Genomic DNA, 23,902 nt, shown 5'->3' on the forward strand with positions numbered 1-23,902 from the left:
GTTACTTCTACAATATTTCTATGAAGAAATGATTGATTTGGAAATCTTGTGCTTTCACTATTATTAGCATTAATTATTGCTTGCAAATCGTGTTACCCAAAGCAGGTGCATTGAATGATCCTATCTTAAAATACCTGACAGGGAAAATGGCAAAACATCACACCTATTTTTACCTCTTGTTATTACCGCTTTGAAAACACAAAAGCATCTTCAGTTGAGGTGTTGACAAAATTGGTTTCCTTCTCTCAGTAGCTATACATAGAACACTAAGTAACTTCCGAAGATTAGAAAAAAAAAGTTTTATTGAAAAGTAGGCATTTTTGAAATTGGTACAAATAAACAAAGAAGTAATCTGAAAAAAATTACATTTGTATTTTTTTCTTAACAAGCTTGTTTTAGGAGCACTAACTATCCTTTTCGCTATAACTATTAAGAGTTTAATTCCTGAGATTTTTGTAGTCAAAATTCTTAAAGTAAGCAGAGAGGAAAGAAATGTTTTCCCCAGATGGGAGGCTGAACTGTGGATTAACATCTCAGCCAGTTCATTCCTGTCACTTTTCCATACATTAGATTTTTCATTTAGGATATATTCACACTGTAATTTATTCGTTACCTACAGGCCCCCAAAGGTGGCACATCCTCAAAGAGCTGAAATATTCGGCTGAAAGATGGTATATAAGTAAAAGTTATTGTTACTAAATATTTGCCATTGTAGGTAGCTTCCTTCTTTTAAAGTGCGAACATAGAAACAAAATGAGTTTTTCACATCTGGTTTGATATAAATAACAATTCAAGTATCTCCTTTAAAATGATGTTCTGAAAAACATTAACATTTATGAATCACAAATTTAAATATATTTTCTGCAAGGCAGAATATTCCTGGAATATCCTTTGTTTTAATCATTACTGAGGCTATAAAGGTCAAAACCTAGCTTTGGTCCGCGTCATATTTTTGATAGTTCCTCATTTTTTAAATCTATATACTTAACTAATCATTTAGAAAAAATGAACATCACGTGCATGAAAGGAAAGCTTCAAACGATAACATTTCATTGAAAAAGCTGTATTCAAATGAAGATGTGGTCTAAGTCATTCGTGCTTATTTTCGGTTAAAGCTGACACATAAGATGTTCACTGAGCTTTCGTGTGAAATGGGGTTGTATCATAATCTTGAAAATGAATTCCCTTAGCAGTTGTGATCTTCATTATAGCCCCATTCAAAGTGTCATCTTCAATGAGTGTTATTAATCCACTGGCAATCATTGATGGGCTAAAAATAAAGGAAACATCAGGGTTTTAACATTAAAGAATGAGGCATAATTATCACATCGTCTTGAGTTATTTTTGAAGTATCTATCACCTTTAACATGTAATAGGGAAATGTATATCATGAAGCTATTGCTACTTTCATTTTTTATTCAATTAGATGACTAAATTATAAATTTAGTGGTAGATTTCCACACCCACCCTTCTGTTATTTTATAGGAAGGATTCATAAATTTATATTTATTATTTACATTGAGTAAATGATTATTTTTCCATCTTTAACCTATCAGTAGAATTTAGACTTATCAGATAGAAATGTTTATTAGAGTAGAAATTTGAAGAATTGTAACTAACATTTATTGAGCGTCTATTATTTATCTGCTATTGTTTTAAGTACCTTACATATATCAACTTATTTGTGGACTTTCCAAAGTCCCCTAAGTTTGTTTTAGTATTATCCCCATTTTACATGCAAGAAAATCAAGGTAAGTAGAGGTTGATGGATAAGTTCATGGTGAGTGTGGTGGAGTCAGGATTAGATCCAGATGACTCCGTCCTGTGAGACGCCAACTGCTCTAACTCAGACATGGTTCCCCAAACGTGTGTTGATCAGTTGTTTCTTAGGAAAGTGGTTGAAGTTAGGGGGGCATATTTAATTTCACAAAGGGTATATATGAATATTGCTTGGAATTTAGGCAGATAAGGTATCATTGCTTCCAAAGACAACTAAACATCACCTTTAAAAAAAAGTATCTGATTATGGTTGAAGGTATTAATGATGCATTCTTTATACCTAAAAGCAAAATTCATGATGTGTCAACATATTCTATTCGGAAACCCAGAAAAAGTACTTTTTTTCAGAGATTTTGTCAAACCAAAACTTTGAAGCTTGCATGAGTTTCTCAAATTTAAAAGCTAATTCTTTTTCCTTTCGATTGCTTATGTCTAGATAGCACTTTGCTCCATTGTATAAAGGAAGATAGGTATAGTTTTACTTACTCCAAAATTCCATAGTATTTCATCATATCCTTGATATGATCCGTGTATTCTATATATTGTCCCATGTTTTCTTCATTTTCAATGGATTTGAGGATGGGTGTATTAACAAAGCCTGGGCAAATGGCATTCAGTCTCACACCACTGTTCATGAGATTAGCAGCCATCTGCCAATTGGAAGTAGAAGGTTGCAGATTTCAGGAGTTTTGTAAATGTATAACATAGGATAAACTGATAATTAAAGCTAGTTAAAAGACGCTGATGTGAAAAGTACTAGACAGCTGTCCTTCTAGCTATATAATGATGACAATGGTAAGGCTGACTGGTGGCAGAAAGTAAAAGAATACATAACTAAAGTGCTGAACTAATTCTTGCAAGCCTCACCTAACTACTTTTTTTAAAATATCAGTATTACTGGGCGACTCCTGAAAATACTTGATTATCTAAAGTGCTCTTATCTACTGAACACTGCAGGCAGCTGAAGGTAAGAAGCTGAGGCTTAGAATTGATACCCCAAGTTTTCTTTGAAATTGGGGTTGTATTTTAAAGAGAATACTTACTTAAAAAATACTGTTAGTGGAAAATTTTAGGACTTTGATTGATTCTAAAGACACTCTTAGTAATTTGCACTATCTGGAAGACAATTTTAATTATTTTTAGACTAACCTTCTTTGGCTTTTATTTGAACTATTTATAAAACAAAATGTAAGTCAGTTATTTGTGGATTCCATTTGCTTTCTTGCTAACATTTATTCATAACCCCCCTAATCAATACTTGTGGTGCTTTCAAGGTTTTCTGTGGACAAGGACAGAGTAATAAGAAATTTGAGTTGCCCGATATGGACCAAGGTCAAATAAAATGATGCTCTGCTTCCTTGTTTCAGCTCTTACACCATGAACAAGTGTCCTTTTCGCGGTACTTGCCCATGTTTTTCTCATCTTTGTGCTTGTGTTGGTGATTTTGCTATCTGAAACGTCTTCAAGGCATAGTGCTGAAGTGCTGTCTAGTATTTCTAAGTGCAAGAAGGCTGCAATGTGCCTATGGATAAAATACACATGTTAGAGGAGCTTCCTTCAGGCATGAGGTATAAATGCTGTTGGCCATGCTAATACAATACATATTAAACACAATGCATATTAAATAAGGTGTCTTTAAGTAGAAATATACATAAAACTAGGCTATGTGTTGATTGGTTATTCAAAATGTTGTAGCCAGAGGTTCAAAGGAACTTAACCCTGAATTTCCCCTATGAGCAACAGTTTAGTACCCTCTAATTCAGTGTTTGCAAGTGAATTTATAGAACATAACTAACAAATAATGAGCATCAACTGTACAGGTGTCCAGTCTTATAACTGTAAATGCAACAGTTCTGGTCTTCGCTTTGATTTACTTTGCTTTGTAGTAGTGTTATGTGTTCATTAAAAGTTGAATTAAAGATTAAGTCTTTGCAAATTAAATTAAAATTTCCAAGCAATTACAATTAAGAGTGTGAGAGCTGCCAATCTTCCTTTTTGACTGAACATTTACCGTTCACCATCTGCTTTCTCTATCCCTAGCGTTTCTTGTTATCAATGATTTCCTGTTCGTCTGGCCCCTCTCTCCATTTCACCTAGACTAACCACTGTAGAGGTCTCCCAACTGCTCTTTCCTTTTCTGCACTTGTCCTCTCTCATACAGTCTTTCTGAATCTCTCTTTTCATGTCTTATTTTGGTTTTTTTGGCCATGCCATGCAGCTTGCAGGATCTTAGTTCCCCGACCAGAGATTGAACCCAGGCCCTTGACAGTGAGAGTCCTAACCACCGGACTGCCAGGGAATTCCCATACATTCTCTAAAGAGCAGATAGAATGGTCTTCTTCAAATGGAAATATAATCTTGTCACTCCTGTGCAGAAAAAACCCATTGACGGCTGTATTTAGAATAAAACCCAAGCTCATGACCCTGACTCGTAAGCCGCCTTTCGTCTGGCTTCTGCTTACATCTCCAGTCAATCACATGCTTCTTTCCCCTTGCTCATCAGGCTCCATTCAAGCTTGCCCTTTTTTTTTTTTCAGTTATTATAAAAAGGCACTTCATGCTATCAATGCATGTGGTCAGTAAGTTCTAAAATAGTTTCCTAAGCTCTGTACACTTTCACCCTAGGTCTCCATGGAGACAGCATCCTTGACAACCCCATCAGGTAAACTCTGGCCGCACCCCTCCTTCCATTCTCCACGCTCTCCCTCATTTTTACCATATCTTCAGGGACAAGTAACACCTGGAGCATACTGTATATTCCATTTAAGGAAGTCTTAAGTTAATGATGTTTAAATTTGGAGTCAATTTCAAAAAAAATAAGGAATATCTTCCCATTTTTTACCCTTAAGGATATTTTTCAGTAACCTATGTTTAGAATCTACTTCATTTTAAAATTATCTATTCTAGGGACTTCCCTGGCAGTCCAGTGGTTAGGACTCCGTGCTTCCAGTGCAGGAGGCACAGGTTTGATCCCTGGTCGGGAACTAGGATCCCACATGCCGTGTGGTGGGGCCAATAAATAAATAAATAAAGTAAATAAATAAGATGGCCAATTTCATGTTAAAGTAAAATAAAATTAGCTATTCTATATTTAGTCCTTTACATGATCTGAAAACTATTTTTTAATAATAAATATTGAAGTAGAACTTATTCTTCTATCTTTAATCCAGATGTATTGAATTCTGACCCTGTTCCCCTCTACTTCATAGAACTCATGCGTCACATATGCACAGAAAAGAGAAAAAGAGACACTGCGGTCGTTGTATCCTCACCGCTGCCGAGCGTGTGAATCCAATTATGCCATGTTTGGAAGCACAATAAACAGGCTGTTGTGCAACAGGCATCAGCCCTGAGACAAACAAATAAAAAACAAAAACACTTTTATTAAAAAAATGAGCAGACAAACCCCAATACTTGCTATGAAAATGAATAATTTGTGCCTGTTCCATTTTAAGATTAATCTGGAAAATACACTAAGGTAATCACTGGACAGTTTTGTAAAACTCACTAGTCCAGGCATAGTTTATTCCTCCTATAACCTCTACTATACTGTCCAAAACTTATGGTCAGTAAGCTACCGCCTAGGGATGTAGCCAAGAGTGATACATAAGTTTTTCTGCTTCCCTGATGAAGACAAGAGAAGTCAGTGTTATCTAAAACACCGAAAGAATCATCTTGAAATCCAGTAAGTTACTATCTAATTTTCAGTTTTTATGTCTGGATTTTTAAAAAGTGTATATTCTTTATTTTTTAAGGCTTCCAAATGGCTGAAGGACTTTAAACTGCTTAAGCGGGATCTGGAGAGTATTATTCGTCTTCGTTATAAGTTGGTAAGCATTTCCCTGTCACGAATTGCACTGAACAATGCCGCTAAGTGTTTCAGAAAATTAAAAGTTAATTAACTTCTTTTGATTCTGATCTGTAGTAGATGCCTAGATCTTCTCATCCCATGACTTAGGAAAAGAAAGTCAGAAATAAAAATGTTTGATCCTATTTTATTTCCTTTCATAATTATGTACTCAGCAACAGAATTCAAGCAGCTTTAGAATTGGCTTAATTTTCCATTTACACACAATAGTAACTGCTCAAAATTATGATTAAATCCATGGTGTGGAGAAAAAGTGGTACTGCAGCAGGTATGGCATCTTTTCCCCCCATCTCCCAGCCCGACGTTACCCGCTCCCCGCTACCAGAAGAAACAAAACAAGAAAAACTGATTTTTCTGTAGTTATTATCACTATCAAGCTTATTTCTCATAATGGTCAATTCTCTGTCTCAATCAACAGTGAAACTTTTAACTAGAGCCATTTGTACATCTTGGCTTTTAACTAATTTCTTGAGTTAACACGTTCTACCATTTTTAAAATTTGTGATTTCTCCAAGGAAGAGCGATCCCTGATTAATGTTATTAATGTCAAATGTCATGATACTACTAAATGATTCTGCTGAGACGTGGTCATCTCCACCCAGCTAACTAGTCCCAGAACCCCACCGATGGTGAGCGTGTTGTACCAAAGTGCAGTAATAATGGTGGACCTTAACCACTCCCTGGGTGCCTGCCAGGTCTCAATTTATGAAGTACGTTTGCTCAAGAGCAGTTTAAATCCCTGGGGATGGTAGATCACACAGTGCATCCTCCCAATGATCTCAAAGTACCTAATGTGGTTCTCCTTTTGTTTTGTTTTTTTCTGTTCAGTAGCGTGTGTAAGTTAATTAAGTTTGTCAGTGTCAGTCAACAAGAATTCATGATGCCTCCACAGGGTGAACAGGTGTATTAGCAGATCGAGATAAAGACAATAAACAGGTGCAGCCAGGCGTTGCTGCTTCTTGTTCTTGTAAGTTAGTCACTGTTCTACCCGCTTCTTCAATGTTTATGAGACCAAGGTAGTGGTTGTAGGTGGCATTCACGGACAGCAGGAAATGCAGAGTGAACCTGAGTCAGAGATGAGCTGTTGACAGCCACAAAAAACACAAGGATGTCAAAGATGAATGGGAATGAATTTCTGTTATGCATGTGGAGGCACTGAACTTCTGAACCCAAACTGGTTCAAAGTGTCACAGCAGCAAAAGAGAGCAAATACTGTTGTGTTGGTTCTGTCTAAGAAGCCAGCTGCAAAACACATACTTTCCTTTAAAGGGAGAATTGCAGATGCAATCAGAATTTGTTTGCATTTTTAGAGTGGCACTTAGCTTTATGACTGTCGTGGCATTCCAATGACATTTTTCACTGCAGTCCTGCAGAATGTTTCCTCTTGCATTGCTTTCACTCTCTGGCATTAGATCAAAGGCTACATAAATCCATTTCAGACATTCAGAAATCAAGCATCCTTTTAAGATATTTTTCCAGCTTTTTGGTATAACTGGCATACAATAAACTGTATATATTTAAAGTGTGTGGTTTGATACGTTTTGACATAGGTCTACACCCACAAAACCACGACCACAATCAAGATATGAACACAGCCATCCCCTAAAAGTTTCCTTGTGCCCCATCATCCTGTCCTTCTGCGTTTCCCCTCCCCCTAAGCAACCACTGATCTGTTTTGTGTCACTATAGATTAGTTTGCCTCTTCTAGAAGTTTATATAAATGTAATCATACAGTGTAAACTTTTCTGTCTGACTTCTTTCACTCGGGATAATTCTTACGGGATTCATCCATGTTGTAATGTGTATCAATAGCTCATTTCTCTTTCTTCCTTTTTTTTTTCCTCTTTTTTCCTTTTTTTTTTCTGAATGGTATTACACTGTAAGGATATACCTATCAATTGCATATGCATTGCTCTTTTGATAGATATATTCAGTTTGGGGGTCTTATAAAAAAAGAGAATTCTGTTTTTCAATTATTTTATTTAGGCAAGTTGTAGTTAATTTAGTTAAGTAGAGAGTTTTTCTTTATCTCCCCAGTACATGTAGATTTTAACTGTGGCTCCTTATGTTTCAGACAGGTAAAGATGTGTGGGATTTTGTCCCCAACTTGCCAACTGACTTTCAGTGTAGAAGTTTGCTCTCTCTCCCTCAGTTTGCTGCTTTGAAAAGGGAGGCTAAAGGGAGAGAGAAAAGGTTTTTTTTGTTTTTTTTTTTTTTAAGGCTTTTTTAAAGGTTTTTCTTTTTGACAGTGATTTTAGTTGGGGTGGAAATTTTTCAGAAATCCAACATTTTCTGTTGGGTCTCACGATCCATTTCTCCCTTCCAAGTATAACGTTACTGCTGTTGTGGTCAACTTCAGTATCGTATTGTTTAGCCATACCTCTGTTACCAACCTTAGACCTGCAGCACCAACATATAATGTTTCCATGTGCTTCAAATAAAAACCTGTTCTGAGGCTACTAATAAGGGTCAGCTCAGAGAATTGTTCAGGGTGTGTCTGATATGACTCTGGGGACACCACTCACGTGGTAGTTTGTGGAGATTGTGCCCCACAGAGTTCCTGCAGTTTACAACCTGCACAACTATACATGGCAGCCCTCCATGGTAGAGGAGGATGTCGGGGCAAGAGACTGAGAAGGATGAACCAGTGGAGGTAGGAAGAAAACAAGCTAAGCATCATGTTGCAGAAATTAAAGATGGGACTATTTTAGGAAGCCTAGAGTGGTTACTTTTATCATGTGCAGAATCAAAAGAGAACGGCTTTTCTTTGAGATATTAACATCTCAAAATCACTCAGCTAAAAATAGTAGCCTTCTTGGTTTCACTTCCTTCTCCAGCTACCTCTCCACTGCTCCACAGCTCCCCCTAACCAGGCTTTCCTCTGACCAGTCCAGTGCAACAGATCTTGTGGCGGTTGCCAGTGACGGGCGTCTGCTAAGGCTAGGTCTTCATCTTGCTTGATACTTTGCTCAGTAGCAACCAGCACAGTTCATGATGCTCTCCTTGAAACACCTCCCTCCTTACGCTGGTGTCCTGCCACCTCACCCTCACTAGCATCTCCTACTCCTCGACCAGACCCACAAAGAGGCTGGGGGCCCAAGAGCCGGTCCTGGTCCTCTCTGCTTTTCTATGTGCACTCTTTCCTTAGGTGACCTTATCCACTCCTATGGATGAAATTCATTCTCTCCATGTCTCCTTCATTCTCATTCTCTCTCTCTCTCTCTCTCTCTCCCTCTCTCTCTCTCTCGCGCTCTCTCTCTCTCTCTCTCTCTCTCACACACACACACACACACACACACATAATTTTCAAATTTAAATTCCAGATGTCCAGCCAAGATCTTTTACTCTGTCTTGAGATGGGAAATTTAGTTTTCTTCCCTTAAAATACAGTGTGTGCTAATTCAAAAGGTTTTATAGGAGTGAATTCATTTTAGAAATATGTGTTTGGTACCAAATAAGTGCCAAATATAATGAAAACATGTTTTAAATAGTTAGTTGAAATGTATAAAACCAAGGGGAGGATCACCATTTGGCCAGAATGTTATTTCTTATACTACTTAACCATTTAAAAATGTCCTTTTAATTGAATTGGTCGAGACAGATTATAGCACAGTAGTTTGGATTTTGGGTGCCAGACTGGCTGATCTCAAATCTTGAATCCACCACAATGAGCTCTGTTACCTTTGGAGGGGTTACTGCTGCCTACCATGGTGTTTTTCCTCTGTGAAATAGAGTAGTAATAGTAGCTATTCTGAGTCCTGAATGAGCTAATTTACATAAAATACTTAAAACTGTGCCTGACACATAAAAAGCATTACTATTTGCCATTATCTTTATATAAATGTAATCATTTTTCCTAAAGATGAAACATCTCAAGTCTTATTTATTGTTTTATTTACCTGTTTATCCACATCGTACCTTTTTATGAAAATGTGTCTTTTGCACTAAAATGCCACAAATCTGGTACAGCATCCTAACTGGGTTTGGTTTCTGAACCTTGGCAAACTGTGGACTCTCGCTAATCCTAATTCAAAAGTATTACAGAAGTGCATCCATTTAAGAACTATGTATTTAGTTACTTTAAATACAAAGGATATTGACGTAGTATTTTAAATCTGCTCTATTGAGAGCCCCTGGCACAGGGCTAGGGTAGAGCTTTGATATCTGACCATCCAGATCACCCCATCTGACTTCACAGGGAGTTCTGCCAGGATAGTGACTACAGGCCCAGTTGCTGGAATTAATTTGGATTTTTTAAAATCTTGCAAATTAATTCCCATATGCACAGCAAAATTATTTTGTCTTCATGTTAAAGGATTTAAGAATAACACAACAAAGGACTGAGACCATGAGAGAACAGTCTCTAAAAAAATGTCGTTTTGTTTGATGTGGGGAATCCTTAATTGTGCTTAAAAATGGATGCCTTATATTTAAAAAGTTAAGAATAGATTTTCAATACTTATTTATTCTGGGCCCAGCACTCTGCAAGTTTACTTAAAGAATTGTGAAATGGCTCTCTCTCCAAAATACAACACGTGTAATTTAGTTGCAAGTTTATGTCCGTCCTAACTGTAGATTAAGAAAAATAATATCAACAGAGGGAGAAATTCTACCCACGAAACAGAGAAATATTTTCTACAGCCGCTCAGGATAATAACACCAAATGGCACCGACTGATGGGATAATTATGAAAAAAGTTTTAAATACTTGAAAATGACACATGTAATTATAGAACAAATAAAGAAGGCATTTGGAAAAGTAAAATATCATTTCCCTTTCCACATTAGTTCCTCTATCTTTAATATTCTTTCTACCTGTATTTACAAAAGATAACTTTAATATCTACATTTCACAGGAGGTAAATCGCTCAAAAAGTTTTTGTGCAAAAAACTGAAATCTGCTCAGACGGCAGTTGTACTGAATCCTTAAACATATTTTCTTTTAAATGGATAGAAACGAGGTAAGATAGACTATACAGAAGTGCTAAAGAAATTCAACTTAGGAAAGGAAATTGAGAATCTAAGGATACTGATCTTTGCATGATAAAAACTTGAGTTCAGCAGCTGTGCTAAAAAGCAGGGGTCGAAATTCCTCACATTTTCTTTAAAATCAAAAAAGAAACGGTCTACCCATCTTTCTGTGGTTAACCAGCACTTCTCTAATAAGGAAAAAAAAGAACTGGTGAGAATCCGTTTATCTATGTTTGTGCAGAAAGTGGACCAAAGTAACTGGTGGACTTCCTTATTAGATGCTTTTCCACACAACAGAGCACCTTATCTGATGCTGCCTTTTCTCCCCGGTCACATGCTTGCCGTTAACAAATTATGTCTTAAAGTATGACCTGACATAAAAAGTGGGATAAACTTCCACAGAACGACTACATCTTTCTACCTTCCAGAAAGGTAACCCCCAGCAGCACTTTCCAGGGATTGTTAATTCTCAGAAAGTTGTCCCTAAGGTCCCATCACAATCCCCCTTCCTAAAAGTTCAGTTATCCCCTAGGCTGTGATCAGAGGAAACCAAGATGAGCTTTCTCAGCCACTCAGAGAATGTCCCTGTGCAAACTAGAGGCTGGTTCCTCAAAGTGTGGGTGGAGGATCAGCATCAGAATTGCGGGACCCACCCCAGACTTACTGAGTCAGAAGAATCTGCCTCTAAACAGAGCCCGTAGGTAATGTCTCTCATGTTGAATTCTAGAAGAATATTCATTTTCTTAATAGTCTTTATGGCTAGGAAACCCTACATCTTTTATCCATTCCTCAAAAGGCCAATTTATAAATATTTAGCCTTTCCTACTGACTCCTTTTAGTATGTGTCTTCTTAATAATTTTAAGCCATAAGACAGCAAAACGGACACCACGAAGACTTTCGCTGGCACTAAGCGAGGGAGGTGGCCCACGTACTCAGAGCCGTTGACATCTGACCAGTTAAGATCCAAATAATGCAGACTCAGCCATTGTACGATATACACTAAAATAGAGCAACATACCATTGCTTTTATTGCTACTGCTAATCGTCACCACCTTTCCCATGTACGCAGCTTGTTTGAGAAGAGTGGTTCCACTATAAATTGGAGATAATTAAACAGACTTCTACTGTAGGGATTTGTAAAAGTTCAATGTGATATCACAGAGCCAATAGTTTATCACAGTGCCTGGAACTTGGCACTTGCTAAATATGTTACTCCCTCTTCTTTAAAGCAAAAATAGTTGCAGAGGGTTGTACCACGTGATTACCTGAAATTTCTGGCCTGCTGTGACATTCCAGTCCAGCTGCTCTTCAGGCCATGTGAGTTCTAAAGCCTTGTACCTCTCATCGTGCTTCTGTTTCACCTATGCCACGCTAACTGGTACTGCCATGTTGACGAAACACTGACGTATAGCTCTTGGGGTAGAAACTTTGCCAGTTACTTTCATAGCCCCATTTCCCTTCTGTCCACGTTTGACACGTTTGGTTAACTTGAATGTGTTATTTAAAGTGGTAACTTGAGCTCTTCTACCGTAACACAAAGTAATTACATAGTTGTCGACACAACTTAGAGCTCAAGTGAGTATGTCACTGGGCTGGGTTTAAGACATGCTAAACAAGTTCTAAGATTTTCAGGTATTTTCTTGAGACTCTAATGTTTTCAGTTCAGAGCAGATACAACCTTCGTGGTGTCACTCACCAAATGCTACCGAGTGACTTATTTTTGAGGCATAGCAAACACCAAGACCTCAGTAGCTGAGCAGGTGGGAGCAGGGTTGGTGGGCAGACTCTTTCTGTGATGACTACTCTTCCTTTCCCACTAAGTATAGAAGCAGCATACTCGACTCCTATGGGATGCCTCATGGGAGCAGAGCTGTTTATCTGCTTTAAACCAGACTTCACTCTTCTCTCTTGTTCAACTTTTTCTTGTTTGACAGTTAAGGATGGATGTGGTAAACTGAGTGCAGGTTTATATATTATATTTATAGACAAAAACTTGTACAGAAGAATCTATGTGGTTAACAGAGGTTGGAACAACTTCCAGGGCTTCCAGGGACAAGCACACCCTTCCCTCAATACACCGAGGAATCACTCTCCCCTGTAACTACTCCTCTGTTTGTTAAACTTATTAATTGCATCTGATACTCGGTCTGCGTCAGCGGTCGTTACTCATTAACTTCTCTGCCGAAACCAGTGTGTCAACTTGAGGTTTTACTATGACACTGAATGATTCCACTGGATCTGTGCAAGAGATCATGGGATGGACTCTGGTTGGGTTGAATATTACCCACCATTCCCTCAACAGAGTGAGCAGTAGGGGGGAAAGAGGGAAAGTCTGTAAGGAAGGAATATTTGGAAAACACAGAGGAAGCAAGCATGAGAACTCTCTTCCTACAAATTTGTCAATTATACCTCATATAAGCTGAGGACTCAAAAAAAAAAAAAAAAAAAAGAATTACTTTGACTCCAGTAACCCCTCAAAGATGTTTTTGGTCATCTGACCTCTGCCGACATGCTCCAACTTCAGGGGAACAAAATTGTTGATATTATTTCTGAGGAAAGTATGAGGATGTGAGACGTCTACATTTATCTTCTGCTACTATTACAAAATCCTGTATTTTTATCAAACTGATCTCATTATGGGAAGAACAGAAGCTCTTGGTGAGTGGATAAAATTCAAGACAATACATTTTAATTCTCTTTCTGAGATGAGGACACCTCAGTGACAAAGCCCAGGGTCAGAGGAGGGGTAGCAGGGGCTGTCTGGATTGGCCAGAGGCAACAAGGAAATGGTGTAGATGCCACAAGTATGGAGGACGGGCATTATGAAGGTACCCAATCAAGTATAATGGACAGAGACGAACTATTGAACCATGATCAACAGAGTTACCCTGCCTGTTGGGAGAAATATCAGAGGGAGAACCACTTTGCTTTTTTTGTTTGTTTGTTTCTTTGTTTTTTTAAAAAGTAACTTTATTGGAGTGTAATTGCTTTACAATGGTGTGTTAGTTTCTGCTGTATAACAAAGTGAATCAGCTATAAGTATACATATATCCCCATATCCCCTCCCTCCTGCGTCTCCCTCCCACCCTCCCTATCCCACCCCTCTAGGTGGTCACGAAGCACCGAGCTGATCTCCCTGTGCTATGCGGCTGCTTCCCACTAGCCGTGCATTTTGCATTTGGTAGTGTATATGTGTCAGTACTACTCCACTTTAGACTGTTCTGCTATTCACTAGACTGTAAGAGTGTCAGAAAGGTAATTCAAAGCCAAAGTGGTCTCCTCATTGAATTTATATCCATTCATTGTTTTATCTGCACGATTAGAGAAGGATCCACACAGGGTTCCCAGTACTGGCTCTGAGATAGGCTAAGAGGAAAATTCACACCCAGGATGGGTACTGTGACAAAGCAAGCTCTTAGCCAAGAAAGCCAAGTGGACATCTAATTGTAATCCCTAAATTACTCTTCTCTCTGGCATGTTTTGACTTGTGATGTTGGTAAGCTCCCCAAATGGTTCCAGGGCTTTACTCTGTGTGTGTCAAATGGGGCAATAGCTTAAGCTTTCGCTGAAGGTTTAATAAATAGTCCTGAGATTCAAGTAGTGCCCAGGAGGCCTGAAGATACTAGCACATCGCATTGGCTTAATCAAGTTACAGGAATTCAGTTTCTCTTTCTTTATAATTAGGCTAAGATAGACACAGAAAGAGACAGAGACTGACAGACTCATAGATAGAAGAGAGAGAAAATCAAGTGGTTAAGAGTAGGGGATCGCGTATCAGGCTGCTAGCATGAGAACTGCAGCTCCCCCGCTTCCCTGCATGTAAGCTTGTGCAAGAAACCTACACTCCCCAGGCTAGGTTCCCTTATCTGCAAGATGAAGGTTATAGAATCTACTTCACTGTGCTGTTGAGAGTATTAAATGAGAGAACACATACGCAGTGTTTAAAAGAGTATCATGCAAACAGTGAGCGCTCAGTGAAAGTTAATTGTTACTATATATTTAAATATTTTTATTGGATAAAAGGCAGTACTACCCTGCATTTCTCTATTCATGCTCTTTGGGGCAAGTAAGCCTCTTCCGGTACAGAGGCTGTCCCAGAGAGTCCTATATTGATTCAACCCCGAGGCCTTCTCTCTTTCCTGAGGTTGAAACCAGTGCCTCCAATGATACAAGGTCAAGAGTCTCTGATGTTCATGGTTCTCCAGTGTCACTAGCCCCCTTAACTTTAAGAGAGAATTCATGGAATTATGTCTTAATCACCACCCTAGGTTCTTTTGTACATTTATATTTGTATTAAACTATTAAACATTTCTTCTTAATTCTCCAATCATTTATATATTTTTCGTACGATTTCATTTCAAAATAGTGTAGATTTAGCCGTGACAATTTGCCTTTTGGGTTCCAGCCTCTGAGAATCCAAACTTCAGCCCTCTCTGGGGCTGAATATCTCTTTTAAGTATTGCCCATGCTTTCATCTTTTATTGTACTCTTGGACTTGAAATGTTACAATTTATAAGTAGATGACATGTTAGGAAAAATAACCAGATTACCCTGCACCATTTATAGAACCAGGGCTATAATAACTCTAGGGATGGCATTTTTGTCTTGAAGCAACTCAAAATGAGATGCGGGTTTATTTTTGAGAACTTCTGAAGAGGGAGATGTCTAAGTTTCCACTCGTGCTAAGTTCACAGTGGTTTAAAGACCATCTGACAATGATTCCTGGAGGAATGAGAAAAACGCTGAGCCTCAGACACTAGTGTGGTCACCTGACTCCCCCAGTGCTACTGCAGCCAGGAGGTGGAGGACAGGATGGGGGGTGGGGGGCAAGGAACACCGATTCTGCAATTACCACAATAACTGAAACCAACCCAATGACTGAAGAAAGTCTCACTGTTTTTTGGACACGAATAGTTTAGACTTGCTGTCAATATTGGTCAGTGTTCTAAAATTTCATGATTTCACTTTAACTATTCAAGACCCATTAATGATTTTTTCCTAGAATTTTCAAAGTAAAGTCTTTCTGCTCCAAAAGTTCCTGCCAAAGGTTTATAGCTAATACAGAGTAAGACGACATCAGCTGATCGTAAATCACACTGCCCTGAATAAAACACATTTTGGATTGCCCTTTGTGGCAAGGATGATCAGCTCTCCTCTGACATCCACCTTTAGACACACAGCTAGACTACGTTTCCCAGACTCCCTGTTGTCAGGTGAGCCATGAGGTCAAAGCCTATAGGAATGTGAACAGAGTGAGGTTTGCCATTGCAGGGCTGGGATTTAGAAGAGGAACCACACCTCCTCAGGGTTCTCTTGCTCTTTCTGTAGGAGAGAAAGGAGTCCCCCAGTGCCAGCGTAACCCTGGAAGCTCCACGCTGAAGAGCTTCTGCCAGCCTGGTTTCCCAAAAGACTGCGTACAGAAGAGGTTCCCTTGCCCTGGGCTGATATATGAGTGAGGAATAAGCTTACGCTATGTTTAAACCATTACACCTTTGGGTCTATTTATTATTGCAGTTTAGCACTGAAGGGAGGTGGAATATGCCACCCCAAAGTATGTCACATGGGCGTAAGGGTGAATTTGAGCTAAAGGCACTTGTAAAACAGCAGATGCAAAGGAGCACTTTAATCTCCCTTTTCTTCCTGAAAGCAGGACACAGAATCCCATGTAAAAGATGCTGTCCCGGCACCAGGAGAAAAGAAACCTTATCTATCGCTGGAGATAGGAGTCAAGGCCAAGAGACATCTGTACAGACGTTGTTAAAATAACTTTTATCTTTCTTTAGTCTCCCCATATATTTTAGTTACTTTCCCACAGTTGCCTTGCTTTGTTCAACCTAGTTTATAAACAGCGAGGCCTTGCCATTTCTTTGGGTCTTCATTTTCCTGTGGGGACTCTCATGGACGTGTGAAAACCTGTACGCTTTGCCCTTGTTGATCCATCTTATGTCAATTTCATTCTCAGGCTGGGCCAGAGAGGCTGAGAAAGTAGAGATCAAGTCTGGCTTCCCCTACAGTATATCCCAACTAACTATATATGCCATATTTTAAAATTAGGCACGCTTACTAAAATCACACAGGACTAGAGATACCTTAACTTCGTTTTAGTCCTTTTTAGTCTATCAAAGGTGCTTTTACATGTTTTACTGCTTAGGAATCTCACAGTAACCTTTGACAAGTAGCAACTCTAGGAAAATATCTATACATTTTTTTTAAATAGTACTGCAGAAAGATAAAGTCACAATTTAAGATAATAGGAATAAACTTAGAGTTTGAACTTCTGATATCATATAACAGAAAATTCCATAGAACCAGTAAAAAAAAAAAAGGAAACCAAGTTTCAATTTCAAACCTGAGTTGATAATAAATACACTTCGAAGAGTTACTTTTGTGGTCCCAATTACCAGTAAGAAATCATTATTAGCATGATAATTGTCCTTACCTGCTAAAGAGGACATATTAATAATGACGCCACCTTCACCTCCATTTTGCTTGCTCATGTAATCCAAACCCAGGTAGGTTCCACTGATGACAGAAACCTAGTCCAGGGGCAGAAATGGGAAAAGCAACAGAGCTATTATACTCTGTTAAAGAGTATAGCTCTGATAAAGAGCTATTATACTTTATCATATGGTCACACACCCCAGTTTTTATTGCTATCCCAGACACCGAGGGAGACTCCTGCACATGTTATCAATGAAAGGTTTTGAAGTGGCTGTGTTTTTTTCAAACGCACTGACTGGATTCTCTTTTATTTGCCTAAACTTGTAGAGCTCATCACATCTCTGCAAAACTTCACTTAGTTGCCTGATCTGAGATTTTATGATAAAGGTTATATTCCAAGTGTCTTGTTACTTTCACTAATCCTCAGCATCTTCAAGAATTCTGTACATTCTTTTTCTTTTCTAAATACTGGATACAAAATGTATTCACCCTTATTAGCACATGGTTCTCTTGTCCAACTATTCTACATCCATCTGCTCTGTTTCACTCTCTTGGATCTTGGAATATGTAATAGTGGATACCCTCGATTTCCTACACGGTTTTGATTTCCTTCTTCTATTTTGCATTCGTGTCTACTTCTTCTGCATGTAGTACAGAGGAAGGTGATCTCCCCTGTTTTAGTGCAGACAATGATTAATCTATTTCAATCACAGAAATCCCATTCCCCTTGCCCGTGACTGGTTTAGGAGCCAAATGTGACCATTTCTGGCGAGACCTGAGAAGCAGTCCGCTGGAGGTGGAGTCTGGGCTGGGGAGGGTGATGGAAGAGGACTCTGCGGAGAAAATTGTCATCGCTCTTAAGAAAACCAGGAAGAAATGATTGCGTTACTCCTTTCTCATTGCTTCATATGGGGGCGATGGCTGCAATGAAGTTATATTGATAGCATCTTTAAGAGGAAACCACCATGATGGCTGGCAGACGGGAATGAGATCCGGGAGCTGCAGCGTCAAGCCATCCTGAACTCTGTGTCGTATGAGATCACATAGCCGTTGTACCCAGTTTGAGCAAAAGGGATTTCTGTTCCTTGGACATATGGTCTTCAGTAATGAAATCACTTAATTTTGTTCATCACTCCTGCAGCTGTCCTTTCGAAAGCTTACTCTGCTTTGCTACTCACATCCAGGTATAGGCACCTTTTCGGTTTTATCCTAACATTTAAGAATTAACCACTGTCAAAATCAACTTGCGACATGAAACGTATTTGAAACCTTGCATTCCCTTTTAGATTTAAGAACTCCTCTCCCTTCCAACTCAGACTTTTGAAAGGTGAAAATTTGCTTTTGACATCTTAATTCCTATGTCTCTCATTCTTTATAGCACTGCAAAGAAAATGATACAACAGATAATGAGATAACGAGTCTGAACCTGAGGGTATATATTGGTGGTTACCTTCTTTTTAGTTTAAAACGTCCTTTTGGAGTTTTTTTGACAAGGATCCAGAGTTGCCTCTCTACCTAACAGTAGTTCTAGCACAAAAAAAAGTAAGCTGAAGATTCTATTCACTTAAGCCATGCATCAGTTTGATATTAAGTAGGCTTAGGGAGAATGAGTAAAACCTGCACATGATTCCCTTCAAAAAGGGAAAACAAAACATTAATGGCTTATATAAGAAGGAAAAGAATGTAGATGGCTGAAATTACTGAAGTCAGTTAGATTCTGTGTGTTTCTGCCCAAGTCTCCAGCATGTCTGAACAGAATTTCTGTTTATGTGTATTGGCGCTACGCTTTTATTCTCAGGTATTTACAGCTTTGCTGACACCTGCTTTTGAAAACATCTACAAGATGCAGCCAGATAGAAAATTTGGGAATGTTTTTAATTTTTTTTAAAAGCCAGATTTATTTCCTGGTTTTTGATGGAGAAGGCGAAGGATTATCTTGCCATCCATTATCAGGTTAAGAACTGAGTAACTTTTCAAATAAAAGGCTTCTTAGGATAAACCTGCAAGACAAAGCCTAAGGTTTTAGCTGTACATATAAGAAATTTTCACCTCTTTTCCTTTACTTTGACAACCTCTTCCATATCCCAGATCATATATTAATGGAATTGTTAGAAAAACACAGAATAAAAATGTTTCCTAAATATATTTGTGGCCTTTTGGCAATGTTTATACATTGTATAGATTGGGCCATTGTAATATCCAGGGAAAAAAAGAAAACAAAAATTACAGATATGTTCTCGCTACAGATACAAAAAAAACCTGGAACCTATAGCATTATTTTAGTCCATTTTGTAAAGGTATTAAAATTTTGTATTTGACTCTCAAACAAAAAAAGAGGAAAATCCAAAGTCTACTTTTACTTAGTCAGGATAAATGAAAATTCAGTTATTGACAAAGTGATATAATTAACACATGCTTACTCAACATTTTTAGTTACGAAGAGACAATGTTTATATGTAATACTGAAATTGTATAGTATTCCAAATGTTAACATACTTTTTTTTTTTTAACAAGTTAAAGCATTCTATAACTTAAAACCACTCTCATAAATTCCTCTATCCTGGAAATAATTCTCTGGTAATACAGATAAATGGATAAATGAACTTGTTTAACTCCTCTTATTAGGCATAATGTCTTCCTATTATACACACATATATGTATATATGCTTCTATAACATTTGTGTGTATGCGTGTGCGTGTGTGTGTGTATCCACTACGGAATTTTCCTAATCTGTCATTTCCTTTATTTAATTTCCCTCCAGTCTGCAGTTGCTTTCAGTTTATTTATGGTTCTTGTGCTACACTGTAATTAAAGCAATTTTTTAAAAGATTCTGTCATCTAAATCATGAAACTCTGCCTTTCAGGTTTCTTGTTTTTTTCTCCAGCCAGTTCTCAAGGGATACTAATATAGATGATCATTTTTTTCCTGAAACCTTTTCTCATCTTTTATTCTTCCATGTTCAATCTTTTAAAATTTCTGCGTATTTAGGGGGTAGATATGATTGTCTTCCCCCTCGCAGAAGCTACTTAGAAAATTTAGCAAGCTTTCCCTAACTATAACATTTCAATGGGATCTTTAGATATGGCAGAGTAGCAGTAACAGAAAGTAGTTACTAATTTAAGGTGTAGTCAACACCCCTGGGAGCCAAGAAAAAGGAGTACACTTGACAACACTGTTTCTGTCCATTTCCTCAACTCTTCATTAGAGACAGTATAGAGCAGAGGGACCCACCTCGTTTAGCAATGAGATAGTGCGAATGAAGAAAATGTAGGTTTTTAGTCTCTGGACGAGAAACGCAATTTTTTGAGTGACTGCTATGTAGTAGCACCGTACTGGATGCTTCATACAAATTATGGTTTATTGACGCTTAACCAACCTTAGAGGTAAGAGGATTACCTTCATCCTTTCACAAACTGGGAAATTCAAGATCAGAGACATGAAATAAAAGTTCATGAATTTTAAATTCAGGTCTGAAACAAATCTTTTTTAAAATCCCCAACAATAGCCATCTATTTTGTTTAATTTTTATTTGAATATACTAAAGGCGTCAATATAAGTTAGTCATATGTCCAAATTAGGTTGGAAGTCCCATCTGAGTGGGAATGAATTATTTAGGTTTATTAAAGCTTCAAAAAGTAAAATAAATACATTACCAAATGGCCTTATCAATATTGAGTTAAGTCTACCTCTGCCCAATGGCCAGACCAACCTTTGAGAGTTATACAAAGACTCATTCTTTCCTGAACATTCCCTGTGAGCCTGAGCAGCTATAAATAAGGCAGCTGTGGCTGACACACAGAGGAGCCTAGTGGAAACAAAAGACTGGGAAGAGGTTTACTGTATCTCTTGGGTGGGAAGAGCGGTGGGAGCTGCTGGCTGAAGAATAAAGAAAGGGCAAATTTGCTAAGGAGTAAAAGTGGAAGGACATATATACTGTTTGTCGTACACTGTTTGCAACACTGATGTGTTAGGAAACCATCCAAACATTGTACTGAAACACAAAAATGAATATCCACGTATGCAAAATATCATAGAATAGCAGTTTATTTTTCTAATACACTTTAATTGAACATCTGTGTATGCAAAACAACAATTTTCTGCCTTCAGAGAACTTACAGTAGAGTAGCATAAGTTATACATGTATAGAAATAATTCTAATAAAATTTAAAAACTGACATGCCTTATAAGGATGGTATAAACTATGTTGTATAAAATTTCAGAAGAGGGAAAGATACATGGTGAGGTCCTTTAAGCCGTTACTCTCTGACATGGACAAGAACATGGAAAAATATGCAAAAGACCACACAGGGAATTGTACAAGGAGGTAAATTACATCCAGAGCAGAGTTGAAAAAAAATATTATACAAACCACACACAAATATTTGCATTATACTAACAGAGATAATCAAGTTATAAGGATAATGATTGGTCAGACTCTAATCTACTTTTGCAATGGGTGTTGTAAGTAGGAGGGGAAGTAATTTGTTTTTAAGTTATATATGGGTAACAAAGGTTATAGCTTGTTCTTTTTATGTAATATTAAATAAATGTCATCAGTCCCCGGAGTTAAGCTAAGGAGTGGCCTTTGTCAGCAGAGTTCAAAGAAAAATAAAGGCCAGCTCCAGGAGAGTGAGTTGTAACCAAACAGGGCGAATAAAATTCCCGTCTTGCAGAATTTTCTATTTGCAGATAATGCAGGAACTTTCCACATTGGAGCAGGTGTTTATTCACCTGTATATTTATTATATTAAAGCAAACATGCCCTGTCTGCTGGATGAAGATAGATAATTCGAATCCTATTACCTCTGAGACAATCTCTTCACTATTTTCATGTTTCATTATATTAACTCTAATCACTGCACATGTTTTCTGACAGCTGATTTCTCAGAAGAAAGGCACAGTAGGTGCCCATTATGAATGCACTGAATATAGGAACTTTATACCCTAGGGACCTCTATCTATAAAATATCTGTAGTTTTACTGATGAAACTACAAATAGTAGTGATGTTCTAGGGAGAGAGCTGCTGTGTGATTTGTGCTTTTTCATTAGCATAGCTTGATTAAAAAAGAAGTCTTGTCACTTTATGTGGTTTTGGAGAGGGGCATAAGTTTATAAAAACATGTTTTTAAAAATTCCTGCAGTTTCCAATTGGTTGCATATTCCAAAAAAAATTATTTTAAATCTGGCAACCAAAGGATGTAATGAAGTATGGTTCATAATAAGTCAGGGATAACCACCAAAGATTGCGTATAAAACGTATGGTTTTCTTACCAGCTGAAGAAAATTAAAGTGATCCAATGGAATTTAAGACAAGAATGGAAAAAGAACATAAACAGAAAGAAAATTTAGTGAACATAAAGTATGAACTAAAGTGGAAGGAATAAGTCCTAATAGAAGAGTAAAAATAAATATGAGTGACCTAAATTCACAAATATAAAAAGCATTTGTTTCTAGATGTGATTTGAAAACTAAGATCTCACATTATACTGTTAGCAAGACACAAAATTCACATAAAAGGTTACTTTCATTTTCAAAATAAAGAAATAGAGAAAGATACGCCTAGGTAAATGTGAATCAAAAGAAAACATAAGGTACCAATATTATTTCTGGAAATATAAAACAAATCAAAAATCACAGTTTGCAAGTGGGGCTACAACTTAAAAAAATCAAAGATCAGTAAATTATAATCACCAGCCATTTATGTAGAATTCACACTGACAGAATGACTGAAAGAGGTAGGCAAGTTGACATTTGTCATTTGAGATATGACTACTATTATGCTATTCAGAAACGGACAGATCAAGGAGATAGAAGTAAGCAAAGGAATAGCTGACAGCCAAACCAAATAGAAATATTTTAAGAAAAGAAAATTAGGGCTTCCCTGGTGGCGCAGCGGTTGAGCGTCTGCCTGCCAATGCAGGGGACACGGGTTCGAGCCCTGGTCTGGGGGGATCCCACGTGCCGTGGAGCAGCTGGGCCCGTGGGCCACAACTACTGAGCCTGCGTGTCTGGAGCCTGTGCTCCGCAGCGAGAGAGGCCGCAGCGGTGAGAGGCCCGCACACCGCGATGAAGAGTGGCCCCCGCTTGCCACAACTGGAGAGGGCCCTCGCGCAGAGACGAAGACCCAACACAGCAAAAATTAATTAATTAATAAACTCCTACCCCCAACATCTTCTTTAAAAAAAAAAAGAAAGAAAATTATAAGCTCTTATCATTTATAACAGAGAGACACAAATATAAAATTAAATTAGGTATTAACTAAGCAAATTCAATGGTATCTTAGACATGGATATACCATGACAAAGTAAGATTTAGCCAAGAGATGTAAGTATGGTTCACAGTATGAAAATGTTTCATTTTATTTCACTACATTATTAGTCTAAAGTAGAAGAAAATCATAGAATTAACTCAGGAACAGCAGTTGTCATGTCTCTAAACACACACACACACACACACACACATATACACACACACAACACCAGAAAGATTTTGAGGGACACTTGACAAATAGGTTTTAAAGTTATTTTGAACTATAATGATATCCAGGAACACTTGAGACAAATTTTAGAAAGAACTAGAAGGAGAGTGTTTGTACTTTAAAATAGTACCTTTTGTTCTGGGTCAAAGGACTTTAGGCATCTGTCAAGCTTGTACCTTATCAAAGTGGTACTCACAGATTCAGCTTTCTTGTGAGTTAGGGTAATTCTCATTACTCCTATCAAGTTATTACAGTTAAGTCATTACTCATGAGAATGTCAATTCAAGTCAAACATTTATTGACTAAGCACTATCTTCAAGATACTGTGTTGATTACTGAGAGAAGAACAAAGAAAAACATCA

General features: G+C 37.8%; 1 protein-coding gene across 2 annotated transcripts in view; it reads right to left on the minus strand.

Annotated features, from left to right (window-relative positions):
• Positions 1 to 284: 284 nt before the first annotated feature.
• The window catches only part of HPGD (15-hydroxyprostaglandin dehydrogenase), a 29,417-nt gene continuing 5,799 nt past the window's right edge, over positions 285 to 23,902 (minus strand). For both annotated transcript variants that reach the window (XM_022594902.3, XM_089912732.1), the window contains exons 5-8: positions 17,058 to 17,154; positions 5,052 to 5,128; positions 2,266 to 2,429; positions 285 to 1,270 (exon numbers count right to left, since the gene is read on the minus strand). In XM_022594902.3, the coding sequence (XP_022450610.2) occupies positions 1,132 to 1,270; positions 2,266 to 2,429; positions 5,052 to 5,128; positions 17,058 to 17,154 (477 nt within the window). In that variant the 3' untranslated portion in view covers positions 285 to 1,131. The remainder of the gene's footprint in view (positions 1,271 to 2,265; positions 2,430 to 5,051; positions 5,129 to 17,057; positions 17,155 to 23,902) is intronic.

The sequence above is a fragment of the Delphinapterus leucas genome, chromosome 6 (assembly GCF_059928025.1).
Source record: "Delphinapterus leucas isolate spDelLeu-1000000601 "Yukka" chromosome 6, BTC_Dleu_Yukka2, whole genome shotgun sequence".
NCBI classification, from domain to species: Eukaryota; Metazoa; Chordata; class Mammalia; order Artiodactyla; family Monodontidae; genus Delphinapterus; species Delphinapterus leucas.